This window comes from Odocoileus virginianus, chromosome 9 (genome assembly GCF_023699985.2).
Source record: "Odocoileus virginianus isolate 20LAN1187 ecotype Illinois chromosome 9, Ovbor_1.2, whole genome shotgun sequence".
Classification (NCBI taxonomy): domain Eukaryota; kingdom Metazoa; phylum Chordata; class Mammalia; order Artiodactyla; family Cervidae; genus Odocoileus; species Odocoileus virginianus.
In genome coordinates, this window is record NC_069682.1 from 72,864,880 (window position 1) to 72,885,137 (window position 20,258).

The 20,258-nt window shown below is 54.1% G+C and overlaps 1 protein-coding gene and 1 non-coding gene across 2 annotated transcripts; one reads left to right on the forward strand and one right to left on the reverse strand.

Moving 5' to 3' along the window:
• Positions 1-6,122: 6,122 nt before the first annotated feature.
• TRNAS-GCU (transfer RNA serine (anticodon GCU)) lies at positions 6,123-6,204 on the reverse strand. Its single transcript has one exon. It is a non-coding gene; the product is annotated as a tRNA-Ser (tRNA).
• A 3,976-nt stretch (positions 6,205-10,180) lies between these two features.
• SNAI1 (snail family transcriptional repressor 1) lies at positions 10,181-16,200 on the forward strand. The gene is made up of 3 exons (XM_020906204.2): positions 10,181-10,298; positions 11,032-11,559; positions 15,259-16,200. The coding sequence occupies exons 1-3, from the start codon at positions 10,217-10,219 to the stop codon at positions 15,441-15,443; spliced, it is 795 nt and encodes a 264-aa protein (XP_020761863.2). The 5' UTR covers positions 10,181-10,216; the 3' UTR covers positions 15,444-16,200.
• The last annotated feature ends 4,058 nt before the right edge of the window (positions 16,201-20,258 follow it).

The window sequence follows — 20,258 nt, forward strand, 5'->3', positions numbered from 1 at the left end:
CACAAGTCCGAGGGACAGCCCAGGAGAGGGAAGGCGGCTGCTGTCTGGGGAGACAGGGAGCGGGTCTAAGGCGTGGAGGCCCTGACATCCTGGCCGCAGGAATCCAGGCAGAGTGACTAAACGACTCTTAGGAACACACCCCATAGATACAACTGTAGATGAGGTCAGCATCCTTTGTGCAAGGATTTTCATGGGACTGTCGTTCCCGGTGAGCAAAGGATTGCCCGTCACCACCCGGGGGGGGGGGGGGGGGGGGGGGGCTGGTTAGGGGTGGTGCTCTGAGTGCTGTACAGCCAGTCTCTAAGCAGCTGCCAGATTTAGCAAATAAAAATTCGAGCCCTTTGTGCGTGTGCGTGCTCAGTCCGACTGAGCACTGTCCGACTCTTTGCAACCCCATGGACTCTAGCCCACCAGGCTCCTCTGTCCATGAGATTTCCCAGGCAAGAGTGCTGGAGTGGGTAGTCATTCCCTTCTCCAGGGGATCTTCCCAACCCAGGGATTGAACCCAACTGTTCTGCATCTCTTGCGTTGCAGGTGGATATTACCACTGAGCTATTGGGGAAGCCCCGAAATACTAGTGAGCCAGTTAATTTTGAATTTCAGATCAAGAAGTCTGTCCCGTCAGTCTGATACTGAAAACTTGTTTGTGGTTTATGTGAAATTCTTTTTTTTAGTTTTTTTTTTTTTCACACTTAGAACTTTTTACTTTGGGGTAAAGCTGATTAACAATGTTGTGATAGTTTCAGGTGAACATTGAAGGGACTCAGCCATACATGTACATGTATCCATTCTCCCCCCAAACCCCTTCCCATCCAGGCTGCCACTTAACACTGAGAGAGTTCCATGTGCTATACAGTAGGTCCTTGTAACTTATCCATTTTAATTATAGCAGTGTGTGCATAACCATCCTAGACCCCCTAAATTCTAGTTTCAATGGATATCTGTATTTTGTTTGGCAACCCTATCTTTAGACTCAGTGAGAACAGCAAGGTGAAGTCAAGATAGAGGGCATGTGTGTGTCTGTGTTCATGTGCCTGCAAGGAGGGCTTCTGAGATGGCTTGTTCAGGCTTTAGCTCCCAATCTACGTGGTGGTTGTAGTTCTAAAGAAGGGGTCTGTTCAGGATTACACACTCACAGGGGTTAGGGCGAGGCAGGGCCCCAGCTTTGTGCTCTGCAGAGGCGTGTGTACATGTCTTTAAAGTGTTAACATATTAAATACAAATATTAAAAACAGACAACAGTGTTTTTTTTTTAAGTATTTATATATTTACACCAGGTCTTAGTTGCAACACGCAGGATCGTCAGTCTTCATGGCAGCACACAAACTTAGTTGCAGCATGAGGGATCTAGTTCCCTGAGCAGGGGTGGAACCTGAGCGTTGAGAGTGGGGAATCGCAGCTACTGGACCACCGGGGAGGTCCCCAGACCACAGTTTTCTAAACTCCCATTTGGACATTTCTAATTTTAGAAAAGACCGGCAAACTCGAGAACTGCAAGGGCCACCTGGGGGGAAGATATTTACAGAATGGGAATATCACAGGCAAAGCTGCTGAGGCCGGAGCGTGCCTGCTCTCTGGTCCACGGTGGCTGGAGCTTCCTGGAAGAGTGGGCCCAAGGGGCCTGGGGCTCGCTCAGCCCGGAGCCTCTGCCACCTGAACTACCCTCACATCCTGGAGCACTCATCTGCCGGGAATGTCTTCTCACTTCCCTCTCTCACCTGCCCATCCCTGTGACCTCAGTGTGGGGTCCCTCGGGGTCTCACTCTGACTCACCCGGTTCCCTCAGGCTGGCAGATTCCTCCCTCACCTGTGGGCTCCAGGGGCGCAGGGGCTTGTTTCTGTCTGGCTGGTTTATAAAACCCTAACCCACTAAGCCAGGGACATTCCATTACTTGCTCACTGTAACTTGAACATGCTGGCATGTCACCTCTCTGAGCCTCGGTTTCTTTATCTGTAAAATGGGGTTGATAATCTTGCCTGTTTTACAGGTGAGGCTGAGATGGTTAGATAGCCTCACGGACTCAGTGAACATGAATCTGAGCAAACCCAGGGAGTTAGTGGAGGACAGAGGAGCCTGGCGGGCTACAGTCTGTGGGGTCACAAAGAATCAGACATGACTTAGTGACCTGAACAACAACAACCTTGCCTAGCACTCAGAACTTGCCGGGGCGTCCAGATGGGCTCGTGTGGCAGCAGGGGCAGAGGGCGATGACAGGAGCACTTCTGAGGTGACGGATGAGCTGGGAACAGCTCTGGGAAGATCCAACGAAGGACGGTCTGGGCAGAGGTAACAGCAAAGGCCAAGGCCCTGCTGTGGGAAAGAACCTGCGTGAAGACGGAGCAGGAAGGCCACAGAGGCTGGAGCAGGTGAGCAGTGGGGAGAGAGGGGGAGATGAGCCCCACGCTAGGTAGCATCTTGTGAGCCGAGAGCCTTTAACCTAAGGACGCGGTTGTTCTCCCTTTCCCCTCCTGGGCGGTATCTCCCACACTCAATAGTCCAGAGGTGCACAAAGGTCTTCAGGTGGTTGCAGGTGGGGAGAGAGGAAGCCCTGGGGCTTTTCCTGGAAACAGGTTCAGCCTTCTGCCCAGAAGTGGAGATAACAGGACTGCTATCAGTGCAGTCTGAGGGGTGAGGCTGCCAAGGCAAATCAGTGCTCCAGATACTCTGTGAGATAATGGATGGCTGCCCCCGTGGCAAACGCACCGAGATTAGCCAGGCAAGACGTGCATTGCACCTTCATGAGACCCCAGGGACCCGTGTTGGGTCTGGAGCGTCAGTGGAACTCCAGGTACGGCGCTGGCCCGGCAGGTGTAGAGACATCTAGCTTCAGGGCCCCACCCAATCCCACACATCTGCCTGCCACCCTCAAGGCTTTGGACGACTGCCTTCTAACCAGGGAGATCACCTCTTACTGGTTGCCCAGGAACATCCCAGAACTTCCGCAGTCCTGGGCAAGCGGGGCTGGCTGGCCACCCTACTTACTATCTTCATTCAGTAGATGAAGAAACCAGGTCTCAGCGGCAGGCAGTTAAAATTTGCCTGGGTTTTGTGGTTGAATTTTTTTCATGAAAAAGTATTTTATTTGAAATGGTGACATACATCTGAAACAGCCATACCACCCCGAATCCGCCTGATCTTGTCTGAAATAAAACATTCATACCCTTCAGAAATGGTTTGGAGGGATTGCTCCATGCTTCCAACACAGGGGGCCTCAGGTTCAGTCCCTGATCAGGGAACTAGGAGTCCACATGTCTCATGGCATGGCCAAAAAAAATAAAGATAAATAAAATAAGAATGATAAAATAATTAAAAAAAAAAACAAAACAGTTTGGAGAAAAAGAAGTCTCCTTCCCACCTCCATCTGCTTTCCTCCTCAGGCGTAATCGGATTCTTGGGTCTAACTGTACAGTCTGGGTGGGCCTACATGTAGGTATTATTTATTAACTTCTGCACAGCAGGCAGCCTGTGAGATATTCTGGTCACCTGAACTTTTTGTTTTCACTTAAAAGGTTATCAGTTCATTCATTCAGCTAAAATTTATTGAGCACCTACTGTAAACCAGGCTCAGGTCACAGCAGTGAACCAGACAGATACTTCTTGCCTGGATGGAGCTCCCTTTCCTCAAATCGATAAAAGGTTGTAACAGCTGTTCGTGGACTTCCCTGGCTGTGCAGTGGTTTCTTCTTTTTTTTTAAGCTATTTGTAGCTCAAGGGCCATACAAAAATAAACCACAGGTTGAATTTGGCCTGGGGGCTGTTGTTTGCCACCCTCTGGTCTGAAGGACAATCAGCAAAATAAATAAAATACACAGGGTCTCAGATACGTGTGAGTACCGGGCTGGGTGGGTGGGTAAGGAGTATGAGAGACTGGGGAAGGGCAAAGGGGGGTGACACGGTGCCAGAGGAGACCTCCCTGAGGTGAGCTGAGCTGGGTGGCTGTCTCCGGGGGAGCTACTCCACAGAAAGGGAGCATGAGGCTGGAGCAGGTCTCTGAGGCCGGCGTGGTCCGCTGTGGCTGCAGCCTCATCCCGGAAGTGAGCTCAGAGGGGCCACAAGGGGCCCAGTTCCACTGAGCCTCATGGTATGGTGAGTATTTTGACTTTTCCTATGAGAGAGATGGGGGCCTGGGAGGCTCTCTATACTCTTAGACAGGATTTGAGATTTTGCCAGCTGCAAAGTATTCCGTTGATTGGACTGATGTATTTAACAGATCATCTGTGATGGACAACTTTTGCTACCCTATTAAAAATTAATGAGGTTAATACTTGCAAATGATTTAAAAAATTTTCAAGACACAGGAAAGGGCATGTAACAGACCATCTTCTCCCTGCCTGCCTGGTTGCCACTCAGATCCCCTCCGCGAGACAATCCCCGGAGACCAGCTTCCAGCTCTCCTGCCAATGGTTGTTTCCCTATTTCTAAGAAATGCTCACATATTTCTCCCTCTTTTATGCAAATGGCATCACATTGTACATGCTGTTCTGCACCTGGCTTTTTATCACTTCATGTCTTGATGTGATTCCACTCCATTACATCTAGCATTTTCTCCTTTCTGACAGATGGCTAATCTGTCTGCACTGTGATGTATTAACTGTTCCCCAAGAGTGTCAAATACCACTTGGGGATGCTAACGGGACACCAAGTGGGTGAAGCTCCCGCACAGAACTTGGCACACAGCAGGTGCTCAGCAAATGGGAACAAAAAAGGCTTATCCATCTTGGAGCCCCCAACTCTGGGCCACGCCCAATAGACTTGGACCCAGAAACTTCCCTTGAAACCCTTTTGTATTCTGAGATGGTGACTTTTGATTCTCAGAGGGACTTCTGAGTCAGGCTCAGGGATGAGTCACTGTTTGTGTCCAGGCAGGTGGGAGATACTCAAGAGGTTTTGTTTTTTTAAATCAAGGGTAAGGGTGGAGATTGAGTCTTGATTCACTCATTGAATTCTTCGTGGACAATGTCTTCTTCCCGGCCGAGATTAACTCTCTGATTGATCCACTCAGCGGTTAATGATCTAATCAACAGGGTCAGCTGGCCTAATATATAAAGAGTTATTATTGATTAGGAAGTTCATCAAATCAGTGACTAAACGACAGAGATGCAGTTCAGGACCCAGAGAAAAGGAAAAGGACACAGGCTTCGAAAAATGCTCCACCCCAGTCATGTAAATGCAAATTGTAACTAGGCGATCTCACTTTCCCTTATCAGATGCGAAAAGATTAAAAAAAAATTTGACAACACCCTGCCTCCACCAGGTTTTAAAAAGGGCCCCCAACTCCCTGCTGGTGGAAGTATAATTTAGTTTAAGCTTGTTAGAGGACATTTGGACAAATGTATCAACAACTTTTTTTTGCCATGTCAAATGACTTGCAGGATCTCAGTCTCCTGACCAGGAATTGAACCCAGACCCTCAGGGCAATGAGAGCACAGAGTCCTAACCACTGCCAAGGAATCCCCTCAATATTTTTTATAAGATATCTTTGCCCTTCAGGTCAAAGATGTGTATACAAGACATTCACTGAAATTGCCCCCTTGTTTGTAGTAGCAAAAAATTATATTCTAATCTAAATGCCTATCACAAGTCCCCTTGTTAGATAAACTGTGTGATTGTGGTATAATCCACACAATGAAAGAGTCTACAGCCCTGCAAGGGGTTACGGGAGCTAAGTATGAAGATATGGAACAACTTTGAAGACATGCAGATGCAGTTACTTACTTGAGAGGTAAAAGCAAGTAGGCTAAATTATAGGCTCCCATTTGTGTTACATTAAAAAGGGGTGTAGGTATTAACATCCACAAATATATATATATATGTATATCCTTGTCTCTATACAGACTATCTCTGGAAGGACATACAAGACGCTGGTAAAAATAATTGCCTTCTCCAGGCAAGAATACTAGGGTGGGTTGCCATGCCCTCCTCCAGGGGATCTAATTGTGGAGGGAAATGGATTCTCCAGGCAAGAATACTACTGTGGGTTGCCACGCACTCCTCCAGGGGATCTTCCTGATGGAACCTGTGTCTCCTGCATTGCAGGAGACAATTTTTTTTTTTTTTCCCTTAAAAACCACAGCAACCACTTGGGAAGCCCCAGCTGGGGCAAGGCGTGGAAACCACAAGCCGACGAGGATGGGATTCGAACCCACGCGTGCAGAGCACAATGGATTAGCAGTCCATCGCCTTAACCACTCGGCCACCTCGTCCTGGCATTATGAGGCGTTCCCAAACTGCTCTTTATGGCAGCCGGACCAGTTTTCATCCTCATCCACGGCGTGCGCGTCCAGCCCCACCGGAGAGCCAGCAGAGGGCGCCGCAGGGCCGCGGCCCCGGGCGCAGGGCGGAGTGGGGGCGGTGGGCAGAGCTGGTCCGTTTCCGGGGGGACCTGACACCGCAGCATACAAAGTGTCGGCCGGGACCGCACCCCCGGGAGCTGACCTGCAGCCCCTGGGCCTCGCCTCGCCCAAAGCCCCCTCCCACGTCGCCGTCTCTGGGAGGGAGGGGCGTGTGGGCGAACCGGCAGGATAAAGCGCCAGGGCAGTTCAGTCGGAAGGGAAGGGACTGCCCAGATGCAGAAAGGCCCCGCCGGCACCTTACACCTCCCCCAGGGCGCGGGTGGCCGCCCGCAGCGAAAGGGAAAGCAGGAGGCCCAGGCAATGGCATTCGAGGACCAGCCGCCTCCGGCTTCTGCCCATCCGGCATCTCTGGGAGATAGCACACTCACCTTGTGCAGATGAGGAAACTGAGGCTCAGAGACGCTGAGCGACTTGCACAGGGTGACCAGGAGACGGTCCAGCCAGTAGTCAGTCATTCACCAAGCGCTTGTTTGAGCCCCTACTAAGTGCCTTGAAGAAAATCGAATGGGGTAAATGGAATAAAAGGGCTTCACAGGTGACTCAGTGGTCAAGAATCCACCTGCCAGTGCGGGACACAGGTTCCATCCCTGGGTGGGGAAGATCCCCTGGAGGAGGAAACGGCAAACCACTCTACCTGGGAAATCTCATGGACAGAGAAGCCTGGCGGACTACGTCCATGGGGTCTCTGAGAGTTGGACATGACTGAGCATGCAGGCAATGGAATAAAGAATATATGTTGAAAGGCAGGATCTTACTTTGGCTAGGATTATCAGAGACGCTTCCCTTCAGGTGACTTAAAATATGTGTTAAATATATCATTCTTAGCAAGTATCTAAATTGCCTATTGTACAGTTTCAAGACTAATGATAACATCTTCTGTGCTTAAAACGGAACATTATCTGGGATGGATTGGGAGATTGCGGTTGACATTCGTATACTACTATGTATAAAACAGATAACTAATAATGAGAACCAGGGAACTCTATTCAATGCTCTGTGGTGACCTCAGTGGGAAGGAAATCCAAGGAAGAGAGGATATCTGTATGATTCTGACTGATTTACTTTGCTGTTACATGGTGAAGCAACTATATTCCAATTTAAAAAAAAATGTTTTAACCCCCTCAAAAAAAACCCCAGAAATTATCAAAACCTCTCTAGAAGCACCTCCTCCAGCTAACCACCCTCCAGAATTTTGCAGTAAACATTTCCTTGTTTTTCTTTATAGTTTTACCACCTCCATGTACATTCCTAGACAATAACGGGTTTCATTTACCTGCTTTTGAACTGTTTAAATCCAACTAACTGTATTTGAGTTGGTTCTTTTTGCTTAACACATGTTTTTGAGATTTATCCCTGTTGTTATATGGAGTTTTAGTTTGTTTTTATCACTGTATAGTATCCCATTATAATCCTTTTTACTGTTGATAAACATTTGGGTTGTTTCCAGTTTGTTTTTTTTTTTTTTTCCTATTATGAATGAGGGTGCAAGAAATATTCTCATTTCTTCTGGGATTAGGGCTGGGCAGCAGTTCTCAACCTTGGCTCACTAGAATCACCTGAGGAGTTTTCAAAAACGCTACTATCAGAGGGTCCCACCCAGAGTGATTGAATCAGAACGGCTGCAAGGGTGGAGCCAGGCTTTGGTGTTCCCTGGGGGGATCTGCCGCCAGGGCTGAGAACCTCTGGGAGGCAGCAGGCCTGGGCGTAGAATGCTAGGAGAGTCACCTGTTGTTCACTGATGCGAAACTTTTCCAAAGTGGCTCATACCTATGACACTCTCGCCCGCATGGAGCCAAAGTCCTCCTGCCCTCACGTCCTCAACACTGGCTATGACCAAATTTTAACTTTTTATCTTTCTGATGGGCATGAAATAGTATCTCATTGTGGTTTTAATTTGCATTTCTCTCCTTACTAATGAGGCTGAACAGTTACGAAGTTCCTGAGGAAACAAAGACAAAAAGAGACTCTGGTGAAGATCGGGTGGAAGAGAGATTTCCTGGGCAGGGAAGATGAACGGCAGGTGCCAAGGGCTGGGCTGTGGAGCAACAGAAAGAAGGCGGTGGATCTTGTGCAGGGGGAGGGGCAGAGCGGCTCAAGATAAGCGCAGGAGAGGTCAGGTCCGCAGGTGGAGGGCGGTGGTGAAGAATTCGGCTTCTGCTCTGTGTAAGATAGGGACACAGGAGGTTTGGAGCAGAGGGACATGGCGGTACTACTCCCTCTGGATGTAGGTGGAAAATCATGATGGGAAGTAAACAGGAGGCCCTGTTCTTCTCAGTGACTGTGTGTGGCCTGTCTCCCCCGCCTCCCCGCCCCTCCCCAGGTAGAACTGGGTAAGGATGATTGTTTTGTTCACAGCACCTAACGATCCAGACAATTGTCCCTGCTTTCATGCTAGGTGGTGAGTGGAGGGACTTAACAGGTTTTCACAGGGGGGAACACGTTGGAGAGACCTGCGGGTTTAGGCCTGCGCCCCATCCCCAGTCCAGGACAGGCATGGCCTCACAGCTGGTGGGCCCAGAGGAGAGCTGGGGGTGAGGTGTCTGTCCCTCCCCTGGGCCCACCCCACAGCTGAATCAGTCAGTGTGTCCCCCCCCCCCCGCCACTTGGAGCCTAGCCTCAGGTCCTTTAGACACAGTATCGATGACCCCAGACGAGTGAGGCAACTACCTGAGCTCCGCCCTTCCCCACTTCTTTCTCCCACCTGCCCAGAGTAATCTTTCTCAACCAAACTCCAAACAGGTCCCTCCTCGGCTCTCCAGTGCCCCTAGGGCAAAGTCCAGACTCCTCCAGGCCCTGACCCCGCCGCCCTGCCCACCCCACCCCCATCCTGAGAGAGGCTCTCAATGGCTCTGAGATGGTTACTGCCTCTAACCTCAGGCCTCTCCCCTCGGCATTCTCTTCACTTCCTCTGGGAGGCTGCCCCGACCCCCGGTCAAATGACCTGCCTCTTGACTGTCACAGTGCCCTGTGGTCCCCCCCGCCCCTTCGAAACACACTTCCCTCTGCATTGGAATTGTCTGACTTCGCCTGTCTCCTCCACTTGACGAGGGGCGGGGAGGGAGCGACCCTTCAGCAGAGACCCCGAGTGTTTTGTTGAGGGTTGTATCCTCCCCAGCGCCGGGAGGGGTGCCTGGTTCGTGAGTGAGCACACAGTCAGTATGTGCATTTTTCTAGCTGATGCCCGTTAGCTTTGGAAAAAAAAAAAAAAGGCCTTGGCATTGCACACTGTCAGCAGCCACGTGGAGGGGTCCATTGCTTCTCCCCACCCCCGAACTGTGTGCTGCGCCCGTTCAATCCCACGCTCTCTGCGAGGCACCCTTCGGGCGAAGGCACCCCCCTCCCAGTTCCGACTCCCGAGGCGGTGGCGGTCTCCGAAAGTCAGGTGCCCAGACCCGCGGCACGCGGCGCCAGAGGGCGCCAGAGGCGGGAGAGCGTGCCGCGCCGAGCCGGCCCGGGCGCCCGAGTCCCGAAGCGGGGTCCCGCCTCGTCCAGGGGTTCCGAGCGCCCCGCCCCCGGCAGCCCGCCGCCGGGCGCCCATGCACGCGCCCGAGGCCCGGCGTCCGCGCGGCCCCGCCCGGCTCCCAGCGCCACGCGGCGCGAGCCCCGCCAGCCCCCAGCGCACCTGCTCGGGGCGGGGCCTCTGGCGAAGGCACGTCTCGATTGGCGCGGAGGTGACAAAGGGGCGTGCCCGGTACGGGCCACGCCCACCTGCGACTGGCGTACTTAAGGGAGTCGGCGGCCCGTCTCCACTCACAGCGCAGCTGCACGGCGTCGCGGGTGGAGGGCTTAGCGTTCCCGGCGCGATCCGGCGAGAACCGCCCCCCCCCCCCCCCCGCCCCTGCCGCCCGCTGCTTCGGCCACCATGCCGCGCTCTTTCCTCGTCAGGAAGTCTGCCGGCTCCCGCCGGAGACCCAATTACAGTGAGCTTCATGACTCTTCTCCAGGTGAGGGGACCGGGTGCCCGGACCCCAGGGGAGTTTGGGGGAGGCAGGCGAAGGCTGCATGAGGAGAGCCGTTGGAGGAGCAGGGGGCTTGGGGACGAAGTCGAGGGGCCAGAGTCGAGTCAAAAAATACAGCCTGGGTGCGAATAAGCTCGGGTCAGGTGGATCCCAGAGATGTGGAGAGGGTTTTTGGAGGGCGGTGGTCTTGGGCTGAGGAAACTGAAACTTACCAGACGCCGAGAAGAGGGGCGCCCCTCTCAAAAGTGAGACGAGGAGGCTTCCATCTGGACAGACGCCGGGCCGAGGGCTCCGAAAGAGTCCAGAGGATTTGGGGGAGGGTGTGGGAGAAGAGATGTGTATGGAAGGGGGCCTGCGACGGGGGTCCCCGGGGTGTGGTGCCTTGGCAGCTGGGGAGATGAGGGGCCAGGATGCTGGGGGTCTGGTCTCAAGCTGGGTACTTGGGTAACTCAGGAGGATGGAGACCTACCTGGAAATGACCCCCTTGAGTCAGAGCTAGGGAAGGGGGATTCATCCCGGAAGAGCTGGTGGTTGAAGTGGGAGAACCAGGTGACCAGGGTGAAGAGGGGCTCAGACTGCTGGTCCTAGTCGTGAATCTGGTATTCATCTGATAAGCACTGAGTACCAGCCCCGTTCAGTCCCTGGCCCACATCAGGCTGATGTCTGCTGGCTGACTGAGCTCACGCCTGACCTTGCCCTCTTCTCTGTCCCCGCTCAGAGCTCACTTTCCAGCAGCCCTACGACCAAGCCCACCTGCTGGCAGCCATCCCACCGCCCGAGGTCCTCAATCCCACCGCCTCCCTGCCGACGCTCATCTGGGACTCTCTCTTGGCGCCCCAAGCCCAGCCCATTGGCTGGGCTTCTCTCCTGCCCCAGGAGATCCCCAAGGCTGGCGAGCTGACCTCCCTGTCCGACGAGGACAGCGGGAAAGGTTCCCAGCCCCCCAGTCCACCCTCTCCGGCTCCTTCGTCCTTCTCGTCCACTTCAGCCTCCTCCCTGGAGGCTGAGGGCTATGCTGCCTTCCCAGGCTTGGGCCAGTTGCCCAAGCAGCTGACCGGGCTCTCCGTGGCCAAGGACCCCCAGTCTCGCAAGGCCTTCAACTGCAAATACTGCAACAAGGAGTACATCAGCCTGGGTGCCCTCAAGATGCACATCCGGAGCCACACGCTGCCCTGCGTCTGTAGCACCTGCGGGAAGGCCTTCTCCAGGCCCTGGCTGCTGCAGGGCCACGTCCGGACCCACACCGGTGAGTCCCTCCCCCAGCCCCCATTCTCACTGCCTTCCCTGCCAGTGCTTTAAGAGGGGCTCTGCTGTTACTTTCGGACTGTGGGAACCGAGGCCCCCGCCGTCTCCTGAATCTTAGCTCGAGAGTTCGGGGGGCCTGACTCTGAAGTTTGGCAGAAACATGCCATCATTCACCAGCTAAGCACTTGGGCTGAGTAGATAACTTTTACATGTCCCTCAGCAGGCTCAGTTCCTCTCAGCCAAATGGGTTGGAGCTGGATATGGGAAAGGTCTAAGTAACACCTTGCTGTTGGGGCCAGGTGTGAAGGGGCCCACCCTGCTCCACCCTCCCCTAGCCCACCCCCACCCCAGCCAGACAGGATGTTGTCAGCCTGCCCACCTGCCTCCGCTCTGAATCCTGCCTTGGGATCCTCCCCAGACTTTGGGCTGGTGTTTCACCTCCCTTAGCCTCTGTATCCTCATCTGTGAAATGAGTATAAAAACACTTTGTGAGGTTTTTGTGCCGGTTAAATGAGACACCTGGGACAGAAAGCACCTGGAAAATGCTTGGGACATGACCAGCAGGCACAACGATGGCGGTTGGTACATGGCGTGTGTCTCTGAGTATGGGATTTAACTCTGAGCCTCTCTGATTCTAACTTAATCATACAGAGTGGGTTACGGCAGTATTGTAGAGGGGGCAGTCTGGATTCAGTAGCTGCTTCTTCACTTGATAATAACTTGTTATAGGATCATGATGATTCTCAGACCTGCTCTCCCCACCCCCACTCACCGCTGAACAGATAAACTTAATCCCATCATGCAGACCTAGGAACTCCTTTGCTGGCAGAAAATACAATTATGTCTTGGCATTTCAAAAACTAATGCTAAATGTGTAGAAACTTGTGAGATGGAACCCATCCTAGCCTTTAGCTTTCTGGAAGTGCAGAAAAGTAACCATTCCACCTTTTCAGCGTGTGAATGGAGGAGGCCTCTCTGCTTGGGGCTGCTGCTCTTCAGAGACAGGGTTCAAGGGTCATGACTGTTGGTTTTGGGGGTCAGCCTGGCCAGGTTGGAGACTCAGTTCTGGCATTTCCTGGCCCAGGGGTTGACCTCTGAGCCGTGAGGGTCAGCGAGGTGGTGTGCGAAGCCTGGCATTTTGCAGGCAGTATTGATGTCATTCCTCCTGGGGGGTGGGGGCGGAGGCAGGCAACCTCCAGAGCTTGTAGCCCGTGGCTGCAGTGTCTTCTTTGGTGCACAAAAGCCCTGATTTTAACATGTAAAGGCCCAACTGCCTGGCCTGTGTCCTCAGTGGCTGCCCAGCGACGGGGTCTCTATTTGGGGGCAGCGGAAGCCCTCCGATGCTCCCTCAGCCTCCCAGCTTCTCTCCCCTCCCTTTCGGACATTATTTTCATGTAAAGGCACGGCCCAGACACACAAAGCCTGTTGAAATGCACCAGCACCATCCTCCTCGCCTCCCATTGTGCGCCTTAATGGTGCGCCTGGGGGGCGGGGGCTGGGGGCTGGAGCAGGTGCCCGGGGCAGCGGTGCCCAGCACCTGTTCCGGGCCGCAGCTGCCGGCCCGCAGCGTGTCAGACCCCTTTAATCCAGGGAGTATCGCATGTACACTGCCCCCCTCGGCGGCCTTTGTCCCCGCCGGCCTGGTGCCGATTTCACACGCCAGGAGCACCAGAAAGACGTGGCTGGGCCGGGGTGGCGGGGTGGAGGCCTGCGGGGCCTCCCGCTTCTGCACACAGACCTCTACCCACCCATCCCATCCCATCCCATCCCATCCAGCCAGCCCCTTTGTCCAGGTTTGTGTCTAATCACACGTAACATAAAGATAACGTTCACCGAGCGCCGGAGGCGGGGAGGCACGCGCTCCGGGCCCTTCTCGTCACCTGTGTCGTGGTAGTCAGTCCAGCAGCCGCCCTGAGAGCTGGGCCGTCCTGACCCCATCTCAGCGGAGAGCAAATGGAGGTGCAGAGAAGGCCGCCACTTGCCCAAGTCCCAGCTTTATAGGCCGCAGTCAGGGCTCCTGCGCCTTGCCTGAGGCGGGGGCGAGGGGAAGGGAACCCAGGCACTGCATCCGCTTTTACAGGTCTGCAGAGCCCAGGCCCTGAGTTCTCAGAGCAGGGTGTGAATGAGGAAGAACTTGTAGAACGCAGTCATCAGACCCTTCGGGTCTGGTATGCAGAGGCGCTCTGGTCACGGCAGGGCAGGTTACACAGGCGTCCCTTCCCCAGTCCTCTGGCCCTGGCCCCGCTCCGCCGGTGGCCCGGTTCCTGGTGTCCCTGCCCCAGGAGACTGAGCCCGTGAACGCGGCTCCCCCGTGGGCTGTGGGCACCCACCCAGCACTGCGCAGTGCCCCCAGGCATCCAGGAGGACTGCCGGCATTCATTTATTCCCAGCTCTTACTTCCAGCACCGGGGCTTAACTAGGGGGCCTTGGCCTCGGGACACTGGGGAATGGGAGGGGAGGAGAATGTCTTTTCTGGGAAAAGAGTATTCAGTATTATAGAACAGTGCCTGGCGTGGAGTTAGAGGCTTGATTAGTATTTATTTAATGAGTTACTCTTCTGGCTTTATTTGGGAAATGCAGCCCCAAGGAAAAGTGAAACAGCATTTGCTGTAAGGTTTCTGGAATGTGAGTTATAGTCTCTTGATTGGGACAGGAATTATGAAAAGCTGAATGGTGTTGTCTGGTGGTGATTGAGGAGTCAGGCTCTTCTGAGACCTTTTTTTTTTTATTATAATTAAAAAAAAGACAGTGTTGTTCAAGCACTTATTGCGCTCCTGCGTGTACCCAGCCCTGAGTGCAAGGCTCTTCCCAATACAGCCTGGCCGGGCAGGTGGCGTGAGGACCTCAGGTGGGATTCTTTTTTAAGAAGTCATAAGGTTAAAAGATTTCTGTAGCCCCTTGGGGGTTCTAGGCATTGGGTTGGAAGCTTGGAATGGATTCGGGGTGGGGAGGTTCCTGCCTTCGTGGGGCTCTCTCTGATGGGGAGACAGACAGACTTGACACTTTCTTGAGTGTGATCCCAGTGATGGGGAAGCAGTGAAGAGGAGTGACCTGGGGAGGGGAGAGGGGGGTTTTTAGGCTGACACTTAAGCTAAGCTTTGTCCCCGCAGGAAGGCAATACAAGGGTGATAATAAGAAACACCCATTTCAGCCTCCTTAACTAAGAGGCAGTCTCTGTAGTGGTTAAAACCAAGGGCGCTGGAGTCGGGCTGCTTGGTTCTTTCTGAGACCCTGCATATTCCCTGTGCCTCAGTTTCTCCATCCCTCAACTCAGGATGAAGGTGGGGTTCAATGAGATAGCGGGAAGTGCTTCCACCTTCCCTGGCACAAAGCGTTCGGCAAACACGCTGCTGTCGCTGCCGCATTGTTGAGCACTTCCTCCTGCCGGCAGGGCAGGAAAAGTATTTGATTCGCCTTCTCTCAATTACCAACCCCTGTGCGTGGGGGCTGAACGGCTCCATTTTACAGATGAGCAAATGGAGGCTCAGAGAAGCCTGCTGACTTGCTCAGGGCCACACAGTGGGAAGCGGCAGCGCTCCCTGCCGAATATAGGCCTCTGGCTTCTCTGGGTCATGGGAGCCCTTCAAGGTTGGGGTGAGCCGGGTGGCAGAGGCTGGGGGTGGCTGGGGACGTCAGCAGACGTCAGCTGTCCTCCCGAGTGACTGCGCCTCCACCAACCCCTTCTGTCGTCTCTCCCCAGGCGAGAAGCCCTTCTCCTGCCCCCACTGCAGCCGCGCCTTCGCCGACCGCTCCAACCTCCGGGCCCACCTCCAGACCCACTCGGATGTCAAGAAGTACCAGTGCAAGACATGTTCCAGAACCTTCTCCCGAATGTCCCTGCTCCACAAGCACCAAGAGTCGGGCTGCTCAGGGGGGCCGCGCTGACTCTCAGGCTCCTTCCACCTCTCCGGGCCCTCCCTGCAGCCCGGAGCGGCCTCCCCCCGCTCCAGAAGGGAGGACCCTGCCTCCTCGTCACTGCCACAGAATCCGCTCCTGAGCTCTGCCGTCCGGCTGGACCCTGGGGACCATTTCCCGGTCCTCTGGATGCCCTGCCGGGCTCAGAGGGGCGGGAGCGCTTCCTGTCGGGGGGTGGCTTGCCGCAGGGACCCCTCCTGGCAGCCGCTGCTCCCAGTGTCCATGGAGCTGGCTTTTCTGCGCAGCTGCTCGGAACTCGCCCCACTCAGGGGACCCTGGCCTACCCTCCAGGGACCCCCAGGCCGCCCCTCCAGGAGGTGCGCCTCACTATGCAAGTGGCCACCCCCAGGTGCCCGGCGGGGGTGCCCCCTGACGCCAGGAGCGCCTCTGGACCCCAGGATGCCCGCAGACCCGGGCAGCTATTTCAGCCTCCTGTGTGTCATGGTGGCACCTGTTTCATGGGCAATTTAACGACGTGTCCAAAGGGACTGTGAATAATTGCCTTCCCTTGTTGGGGGCCCGAGTGGGGCGCTCTGGCCCCACCACTGTGTCTCCCAGAACTATTTTCGGGGCCTGACAGGTGGGCCTGGGAGGAAGATGTTTACAATTTTTTAAAGGTACACTGGTATTTATATCGCAAGCGACATTTTGTACTAAGGAAACGTTTTGTATAGTTATATGTACGGTTTATTGATATTCAATAAAGTGGTTAATTTATATATAAAAAGTCTACCTGGCTTTAGCTATCTGGTTTTATAAATTATATGTAATTTATATATAAAAATTCTACCTGGTTTTACTGCCGCGGGGGTATTTTCAAGGGCTTCCAGGGAGGAAGGACGGGGCAGGGATGCAGGGCGCTCGCGGGCTCCCGACGGCCCGCTGTCCTGGCTTCGGCCCTCTGGGTTTGCCGGGGGACCTTGTTTGTGCAGGTGGGTTTTCCTCGGAGCGTGGACGTCCAGTCCGATTCGGAGGTCGGGAAACACCTGCGGGCCGGTGGGCGGTAAGGCTGTGCGTGCAGGTTTCTTATCCTCTGTGGCCCCGTTCTGTCCTCCAGCCGACCAGGCTCCCGGGGAAGGAAGCTGGCTCCCAGGTCTTATCAAGCAGGCCTGCTGTGGGGCCTTCCCCAGCCCGGCAGGTCTTCTGGAGAGGGCGCGGCGGCTGCTCCAGATGAGAGTGGAATGCGGTGAGCGAGGAGGGACAGAGGATGTCCTTCCTGTTTCCAAGGGCTCCGGGTCCCGCTCCGGCCTCCCTGGCAGGCCCACACCTCTGTCTGGCTGCTGGGTACCAAATGGCCTTTGATGCGAGGAAATTGGCTGGCTGGAGCCGGGAGGGTGAGAAGCCAGGCCAAAGGGTAGGGGTCATTCTACTTCCTGCTCGAGGACAGGACGGGAAGGCAGTCAGCGCTGCGTCCCGGGACTGAGATAATTCACTCCCCGCTGGCTCGCGGTGACCTCACCTCTGGGGCCCTCCTGGGGCCAGGAGAAAATGAGTGTCCTTTTCGAGCACAAAAGGTGCTGAAGGTGCCAGTTTCCTGCGGGGAGCTGAGTGGGGCAGGCTTCGCAGGCGCCCCGGAGCCCCAGAGCCAGGCCGGGGGTGGGGGAGCTTCATGTTCCAAAGGAGAGATGATTCTTTCTTCTAAACAGGAAATGGTGACCCGCAGGCCGGGAGCAGCCCTTAATGACTTGCAGCTTTCCTCCCAAAAGAGAAAAAAAAAAAGTTCTCTAACAATCGCCAAATTGTAGCCGGCCTCCCTGAAGGGAAGTCAGGGAGTTGGGGGCGGGTGAGGGGTGGGCATCAATGTGCTGAGGGCCTACTGTGTCCCAGGTCTCTGGGGGGCGTCCAGCTACCCACAGTAGGTGCCGACACGTGGGGGATGAAGAACCGTTCTCACACACTCCCCGAGGGGTGGGCCTCATGGCAACCCCCAGCTGGCATTCAACGGGGGTGCACCAGACTCCCCTTATCCCGGGAGTCAAGAGCCAGGCTCACGCCCCCTTGGCTCATAGGCCCTGGAGCAAAGCTCTAGCCCTCTCGGACCCATGGACATTCTAGTTTCTGCCTCTGAAATAGGGTGATGATAGGGCCTTGCTCCCCCGAGGCAGAAAAGGGATGTCCATTCAGTTGGTTTGAGTGAGGCCCGCATGTTCGAGGCCCCAGGGTTGCAGCCCTGAACAGATGATAGACAGTCCTTGGGCTCAGGGAACTCATGTTTTAGTAGGGGAGACAGAAAACAAACAAGTGACTAAATAAACAAGCTGCTTTCCTACAGCGACGTGCCAAGATGGAATTAAAGAGAGCATGTGCTCCAGAGCTCATGGGGTGGGGCGCCCTCTGATAAGGCCGGGAGAGCCGGAGCCCAGAGCCGGTTCCAGGGGAGGCCTGGAGGAAGCGAGACCTCCAGCCTCGGGAGCCAGCCACAAGTGCAGAGGCTCTGAGGCTGGAGTGAGCTTGGCCCCCTGCCGAGAGGGTTGATGAGGGTCCATGTCCTGCAGTGCTCGTGTCAGTAGCGAGGAGGAATCAGACCCTGGTTGAGCCGAAGGGCAGGCATGGAGGCATTTTAAGTGGAGGAGCCTTGAGGCCTGCTTTTATTTGACACTGATTCCCCCCATCCTGGTGGAGAATAGGGTTAGCCAAGTCAGAAGAGGAAAGAAACAAGAGCTGGGAGCCAGGGAAAGGCCCAAGGCAAGAGGGATGACGCTGAGCCGGCCCAGAGGGGTGGAGGCCTCGGCAAGGTTGGGTTGAAGAATGTGTGACGGCTGGGCTTCTAGGCCTGTGCCAGGCACACCTGAGCGCTGGTGGGAGCAAGTTCCTGGGGGCTTTTTAAAGGAGATGTTGGACCGGGTGGCGGGACTGGGGATCAAACGGGTGACGGTTCTTCTGTCCTGATGTGGACCCGCCCCCACTCAACCACATTTAGCTAAGGGGAAAAAATTACATGCAGACCATGCTCCTTTTTGTGGGAAGAAGGGTGGAATTGAGCATGGTCTTCATTCTTGTTTGTATTTGCCTACAGAAACTCTGGGAGGATTTACAATAAACCCATCGAAGCCTAGGTCTCTAGGTGCAGGGGTGATATGGGGCGGATAGAGACTATTAGGAGAGAGAAGGGAGACAGGTGCTTTACATTTCTTTAGAACTTTTTATTTTCAAATAATTTCAACCTGACAGAAAAGTTGCAAGGAAAGTACAATGAACTGAAATCTTTCCATCAGATTCTTCAAAATAACATCAAGTTTGCCTTTTCTCTCTCTGTGTACACACAAACATATTCCCACTTCTTTTTTTTAACCATTTGAAAGGAAGCCGTAGATATAATGCCCTTTTACCACTAACTATTTAAGTGGATATTTCTTAAGGACAGGAACATTCTTTCCTATGACCACAGTTTAATGATCAAAATTGGGCAACTTAGCATTGGTGCAACGCTATTATTCAATCCACAGTCACAATCAAGCTTCCCCAAGTCCCAGTGATGTTCTCCATAGCACTTTAGTGGGTGGGGGTGGGGAGTGATCCAGATCACGCGTTAAGTTTCCTTGTCCCGTCTCTTTGGTCTCTTTTATTCTGGAACAACTCCTTCCTTGGTCTTTTGTGACTGACATTTTTGAGGAGTTCGGGTCAGGTCTTTCATGGAATGTCCCCCAGTTTGGACTTTCCTGATGCTTCCCTGGGGTTTAAATTGGCTGTGTGCTGTAGGCAGAACCACAGCGGTCGGGCTGTGCCCTTCCCAGAGCGAGTTATCTCGCAGCACATGACGTCAGCCTGTCCCATTCCTGGTGATGTCCCCTTTGACCGCTGGGTTAAGGTGGATAAAGTTCCTCTTTCTCCCTTTTTGTATTTAATCTGTATCTTGCGGGGAGACATTCCAGGACCATGTGAATATCCTGTTACTCCTCAAGCTTCCTCCCACGAGGTTTAGCCCTCACTGGTGATTTCTGCCTAAATCAATTATTACTATGGTGGTTGCCAAATGGTGACTTTTCTAGTTCCATCATTCCTTCTATTTTTACTGGTTGGCTTTCTACTGCAGGGAAGAACTGCCCTCCTCTGGGCAGGAGCTCAGAGCTGTGGGTTGGGAGAGCTTGGGTGGGGAACAGCAGGGGCTGGCCAGGCCCCGAGATCCTCCCCTGGGTTTTTCTTTAAAACGAGTCCAGGAAATAAACTGGCTGTAAAGCTGAACTCCGTGTGAGTATCCAGGCAGGCAGGTCTGGGGCCACCTCTGGGCACATCTGGGCCCCATTAGTGGTCCAGTGGCTTACTCATGGATGTCCCTTGAGCTGGGATGGGGCCGTGTTCTGGCGAACAGAGATCTGGGTCCTTGCTCTGTTTTGCTCAAATGGTCAATTGCACAAATATTATGGGGACTTATTCTTTCATTAAAAAAAAGTGAAAAGAGTAGATATAAGGCTCAAGGGATGTGTGATCCACACACCCTACCCTGATGCCCTTACTGTCTCCATCGTGGCTCTGTGAAGTGCCTAGGTGACATCTTTCTAGGTTAAACAAATAAACACATATATTCACATGCACATATGGCTCCAATCTCACTCCCAGGAAAAGCCAAAGCCCTCGCCTTGGCCCACAAGGGGGGACTGCACCATCTAGACCCCTCCCCTCCCCCCTCCCCCTCCTTCTAGCCATGAGGGACCCTCTGCCACCCCAGGGCCTTTGCACTTGCTGTTCCTCTGCCAGGAGGACTCAGCCCCCAGAGAAGCCACATAGCTGGTCTCCCCCACCCCCCGCCCCTCCTTACATTCCAGCCCCACCCCCACCTGTGTTCCT

What these genes read in the sequence shown, in the direction of transcription:
- SNAI1 (XM_020906204.2), top strand. Translation starts at nt 10,217, where the DNA reads ATGCCGCGCTCTTTCCTCGTCAGGAAGTCTGCCGGCTCCCGCCGGAGA. An exon ending in GCTTCATGACTCTTCTCCAG is followed by an intron (nt 10,299 to 11,031) that starts GTGAGGGGACCG and finishes GTCCCCGCTCAG; the next exon opens with AGCTCACTTTCCAGCAGCCC. An exon ending in CCACGTCCGGACCCACACCG is followed by an intron (nt 11,560 to 15,258) that starts GTGAGTCCCTCC and finishes GTCTCTCCCCAG; the next exon opens with GCGAGAAGCCCTTCTCCTGC.